At 47.0% G+C, this 6,032-nt stretch overlaps 1 protein-coding gene across 1 annotated transcript in view; it reads right to left on the bottom strand.

The window, feature by feature from the left end:
• Positions 1–4,999, bottom strand: part of Vwf (von Willebrand factor) — a 147,916-nt gene extending 142,917 nt beyond the window's left edge. Inside the window, exons 1-3 of the mRNA XM_005365251.2 lie at positions 4,788–4,999; positions 3,375–3,429; positions 1,982–2,146 (exon numbers count right to left, since the gene is read on the bottom strand). Coding sequence (XP_005365308.1) covers positions 1,982–2,146; positions 3,375–3,429 — 220 coding nt within the window. The 5' untranslated portion in view covers positions 4,788–4,999. The remainder of the gene's footprint in view (positions 1–1,981; positions 2,147–3,374; positions 3,430–4,787) is intronic.
• Between the last annotated feature and the right edge of the window lie 1,033 nt (positions 5,000–6,032).

Below are 6,032 nucleotides of genomic sequence, written 5' to 3'. Positions count from 1 at the left end.
GGAGAGGAGAGGAGAGGAGAGGAGAGGAGAAACAGAGAGGTGGGGGAGGAGGAAAAGAAGAAACTCAGGCTGGAAGTGGAAGGAAGATCTGCTTGCCTCAGTGGAAGGGGAGGGGAGTGGGTGGGGTTTGTCTCTTAAAGGGACAGGACAGACCATTACAAGAAATACAGGTTAGTAGTTAGTCATATATAATAATCAAACTTGTAGTTAAGTTAGATGTTTACAAAGTTAAACAGAGATAGATTTTAGATAGGTCATCTTCAAACACTTCAGAGACCTATAGAATATGGCATTTAAGATGTTTTAATAGCCCACGAGAGTGAGACACATCTGTTCCTGGCAACACCAATTTACTTCATAAAAGGATGATGACATTGAAGAACCTCCATATGTAGCTTGCTTTTGTTGTGGCAAAGTTAGCCACTGGGTGAGAAACTGCCCTTGCCTCAGTTGTTGACAGTATGCTATCCAAACTGGATGAGTAGGACACAAAAGAAGGCAACTGTCTGACTTTGACAAGGTAGGACAGTCCTTCAAAACTGCTGTTTTACAGAAAAGTCTGTCAGGTAGTCTAAGCCTGTAGGACAAAGGTGAATGCAGTGGCATCTCCTCTCTGACCGGCAACCTCCTCATTTATGCTATGAGAAGTTCAACTAGATGACCACATGAAAATGAATCCAGGCAGCCAGCTGTTTCTTTCATTTCTATGGTTTCAGAGGTTGTTTGCTCTGCACTTCCTGTTTACTCAGGTGATATTATATCCTTCTCGGGTCTCCAGTGGAGTTAATAATAAGATAAAGTTACAGTTTTCCTTGTTACCACATTCAGAAAAGAGACTCACAAAAGAGATATAAAGTATATAAGGTTGAGAGGCATAAAAGCTTATTGTTTAAGAAAATGTTTTGAGATCTAAGAAAATAGTTTGGGGTTAGTAATACACATTATAATAGAAAGTGAATTATGTACAAAACTTTGCAATCACTAAGATAGGATAGATAATAGAGTAGTTTCTTTGAATTTGCCAAATATAAATGGACTAGACATTGTGATTGTAATCCTTACTTGATTAAGTGTTCTTATTGTATATCGTTTTACTGTGTTAGAGTTAAAACCTTTCCTTTTTGTTGTTTAAACAAATGGGGAAAATGTTGGGGGATATTCAGTCACATTGTGAACCCTGAGTTTACATTTGCATTAATTATATAAAATTAATCTTGGGTCAGGATGCTAAGTTAGCAACTAGTTGACAAAATCAAGCATAGAGCGTCAGAGGGCATCCAGGAGAGACAGAGAGATGCACAGGAAGTAGTAGAGAGGGAGTTGGAGTGGCACAGTTTTTCTTGTTTTGGCAGAACAGAAGGACACTCTCTTTTTTTAGAGATGCCAGCAGGGAGAGAAGGTTAGCCATGTACTCCTAAACCTCTCTGAGCTAGCAAGTTTTCACCCCAGCTTTTGAATCTCAAGTCTTATTTATAAGCAAAACGATAGAGATTTAATTCAAGCTACCTTTAGCAGCTCAGGCAGACTCAATGGGAATAAAATTCCCACCAGGCTGTGGCCTGGGCAGCTGGGCTGCTGCCAGAGAAGCAGACCAGTAATGGCAGAGTAGCAATTGCTGATTAAAATAGCAGTAGATTAAGGTGCAGTCACTGTGCCAAAGATAAAACAACAGTGTTCAACCTCTTAATTCCAAATTCCACATGTCTCAAGCTCTTCAACATCATCCTTTTTCTCTGTAATTTTGAACTCCTGGAATCTTGTCTGGACCCACAGCAATGGACACAATCACTAAAGCAGCATAGATAGACCCTCACACCAGACTCAGGGAAGGCGCCATCATGGAAAGACCATTGTCCTCAAGGGAAGGTGTCATGGGAAGGCCACTGCCCTCTACAATCTCAGGTGCGTCGAGAGAGTTGGAACCCTCCCCCAGCTCAGCTGCCCCTGTTCTGAGATCCTGCCATGGGTATCCAGGACTCACCAAGAATGGAGAAGGAGCGTTTGTGGCAATCCCCAGCCAGGAGGTAACTGCAACCTCCAGCAAAGCTGTACATGGTTTCATCAAAGGTATTGATGAAGTCATCCCCAAAGAGGCTGCATCGGGCCATTGATGGGCGGTCCTGAGTCTTTTCTGTGTAGACGGTCCCTGAAGGAAGATTGCACAGATGAGCATGATGTGACCATCAGTCCAAAGCTCTCTGGGCTCATAGAAATGGGGTTGCAACTGACAGAAAATAGAAACAAGGAAGAATTTTCCATTTCCCCTTGCCTGTGAGATTGACCCCAGACTCGGGACAATAATGGAGAAACCATCTTCTGGGACCTGTATTCATTATAGTGAAACTTACTGACATAAGCAATGTGCCTTATTCTTTCTGAGGAGTGGATAGGGGTGAGGTGGATAGGTAGAGGGAATTGGAGAAGGGGAGGGAGAGGGAATTAGGACTAATATTTAAAATGAAAAGATAGTTTGTTTCCTTTAAAAAATTGAAGGAAGGAAGGAAGGAAGGAAGGAAGGAAGGAAGGAAGGAAGGAAGGAAGGAAGGAAGGAAGGCAGGCAGTTGAGTACCGTGAGTGTGAGTTTATTTTTTTTTTATTTTTTATTTTTCGAGACAGGGTTTCTCTGTGGTTTTGGAGCCTGTCCTGGAACTCCCTTTGTAGACCAGGCTGGTCTCGAACTCACAGAGATCCGCCTGCCTCTGCCTCCCGAGTGCTGGGATTACAGGCGTGCGCCACCACCGCCCGGCCCGAGTGTGAATTTATAATAAACAACTTTAAGTTATAAAAAGAGAAAATTGTAAGACTAGAGAAGCAAACACAAGAGGAGTTAGAGTCATCCGTGGTCCATCACTGGGCGTTCCAGCGGTTATCTCTTCACTCTGCTTCATGGCACATGGTCAGAAGGCACTACTGCCATTCTCAAATCTCAGTGAGGGAAGAACAGGAGAACAAGCAGTGTGGTGAGAAGTGGGGAGGGAGGCCTAGAACCCAGTCCTCTGACGCTGGCTCTGTGGGACTCTAGTGCAGTAGCATCTCCTCTCTGACTGGCAGCCCCTTCATCTATGCTATTGGAAGTTCAACGAGATAACCACATGTCTACTAGATTCTGTCTCTCCCATTCTGTGCTCCTGTCACATGGGACAGTTCTGTGCCACCTTGCCTCTTCAGATATTCAGTTGGCAGGGGTGGGGAGGGGCATAAATCAGAAGCAGGATGTTCTTTATAACTGTCGTAAGAGGTGACCACTGACTTAAAGTCACAAATCTAACACAGACTTGAGCACAGATGCACTCCGACACATGTATTTAGTCCTGGAAGGAGATGTTCTCAGTAGCCTTGGGCAAGGGTAAGGAAATAAAGGATGTGGTACCTACCTGGCCAGGTGAGGACCAGAGCAAGCATCCAGATCTCAAACCTGGCACTATTCATCTGTAAAATAAAGGGAAAAGAAATGAGCTGGTTCTCACTGCCCAGAAAGATGGCTGCTGGGACAAGCTACTGTCAACGCATCTAGCAATGTGCCATTTTCTTAAGCCAAAAAATTACATATCCTTGCCTGGTGATGATGGTGCATGCCTTTAATCCCAGCACCCAGGGGCCAGAGGCAGGTGGGTCTCTGTAAGTTCAAGGCCAGTCTGGTCTACAGAGCAAGTTGCAGGACAGTCAGAGCTACACAGAGAACCCTCATCTCAAATAAAAAATAAATAAAAATGGTGTGTGTGTGTGTGTGTGTGTGTGTGTGTGTGTGTGTCCTCAGTGGCTCCCCATGCCTCCCTTGAACATGGAGAACTAGTGCCCAAAATGCTAAAAGCAACAATCTAGGCAAGCCCTACCCTGCATTGCTGGGTAGTGACACTAGTGACAGGACCACCTGGGGTGAGGAGGTTCTGTCTCTCTTCTCCTGTCAAGGCTAGCCTGATATCCCAGGTCCCCACAGCCCTTCAGCAGCTGAAACATAATGCCACTCAGTCACCATGCTGGGCACCCAACTAGGAAGCGAAGGAGCTGGCCCTTCTGTTGCTACCATCAGAATCAGACTTGCAGACCAGTCAGAGTCTACCACTGAATACTTATTGGTCCTCTGCCCTGGGCCACGAGCACCTTTAGAACAGGGACTGTCTCTCTCACCAATGTCCCCAGGATCTGCAAGGACACTCAGCACCCAGTACGTGCTCAAGCAATGTTTGCTGAATGCCCTTGACAAGGGGACAGGGGACTAACAGCCCTGGATCTGAGGAAATTATTCTGCAATGTGCCTCAGGCCACAGCCCACCAGACAGAGCACAGCATCCCAACCCTCAGAGCCCGTGCCCCAGTCCCTCTCTTCTGAGGAAAGTTACAGGAAACACAGACAGTGCCCCCTGAGGCAGTCAGGGAATCACTCTTCCTACATAATGCCCGTTCAAACCAATGAAGAGGGAAAAATCCAGCATCTCATGAACGGGAACTGAACCCTTTGTTCCTTTATATAGCCAAAACTGGGTCACCAAGCAGGTGCCCCTCTCTCCTGTCCTCCCAACACACTGGAGCATCAGTGACTCCCAGCTGGTACCCAAGAAGGGAGGGGAAAGTGACTGTCAATCTCATCTAAGTCCTGCCAGGCTGGAAAGCCTCTTCAGCAAGAAAAGCAGAATCCAGTAGTAAGGAGAGAAAGGACATTAGAATCAGGCTAGCTTCTAATCACCTCTCCAAACAAACCCCTTCTACTCCAGGCATAGGAGCCCCAGTCAGCACCTCAGGGGCAAGGGTCAGCCTTGGACCCCCCTCCCACGACTGAGCCATCATACCTTCCCCTTGCGGATAGGGGCTGTCTCTCCAAGGTCCCTTGAGAAACTTGGTCACTGCGCAGTAGTTCCAGCACTCCTAGGTCATGTTCTCAGCAACCACTGGATAGACCGGCTCAGACTCTGAGCAGTCTTGCTGTCAAGCAGCTCAGGGACTGCAAAGTCCCCACAGTCAGGGAGATAAAGCCCAGGCTGTGGCCAACGACCCAGCCCTCTGCACCACGATAGCTGTGAGCCGCCACAACAGGGCACTGGCCTTCTCTTAATGACCAACAGGAAAACAATGGCAGGAAGCAGTAGCAGAGTACTTCCAGGCTGATAAGGCCTAAAGAGCCAGGAGGGAGAGCTCCCGGAAGCTGCCACACCACCACAGTTCACTTTGGTCCCTGAGACCCCCCTGAGTGCCCCCACAGACAACCAAGACCAGGAGCAATAGGTTCCTGGTGGCAGCATGGTCCAGGCTAGGGGAGAGAACCAGATTACAGCAACATGGCTCCTGGATCCAACTTCCAGGGCTAAATCCCAGGGGTTTTTAAAATAACACCTCTACCGGAGCCAACTTAGCCGGGTGAGAGGAAGTATGTGAACACGTTCTGTCCCCATCACCCGCAGGCCAGATCTCATGAAAACAGCCTGTTTGGACCCTAGCCAGTGTTTTATGAACAAAGACTGTGGGTTAGGCATGGAAGCAAGCGCCGTTAATCCCAGCAGGCAGCGGGCAGAGGCAGGAAGATTTCTATGAGTTTGAAGCCAGCCTGGCCTCCCTAGCAAGCTCCAGGACAGCCAGGACTACATAGAGAGACCCTCTTTCAAAACAAACAACAGAAGATAAAAATCCTGGTCACAAGTTCAAACCTTTGGAAAGGGAGATGGGTGGAAATGATGGTTTCATCCTAATACTCTCCCAAAGAGTCTCACACACACACACACACACACACACACACACACACTAACATACATCTGCACACACACACACACACACACACACACACACACACTTGTTCTCTGCTAGGCCTGAATCCAAGGCCTGTGCATGATAGATAATCTTTCACTGAGATATAGCCTCAGGCCCTGACTCTTTACACACATGCACACTAACATACATCAGCACACACACATACACTCCACACACACACACACTAACACACATCTGCACACACACATACACTCCACACACACACACACTAACATACATCTGTACACACACATACACTACACACACACACATGCATACTAACACACATCTGC

Source organism: Microtus ochrogaster, unplaced genomic scaffold (assembly GCF_000317375.1).
Source record: "Microtus ochrogaster isolate Prairie Vole_2 unplaced genomic scaffold, MicOch1.0 UNK1, whole genome shotgun sequence".
NCBI classification, from domain to species: Eukaryota; Metazoa; Chordata; class Mammalia; order Rodentia; family Cricetidae; genus Microtus; species Microtus ochrogaster.
Note: the sequence above shows the minus strand (reverse complement) of the source record. Positions and strands in the feature narration are given on the sequence as shown.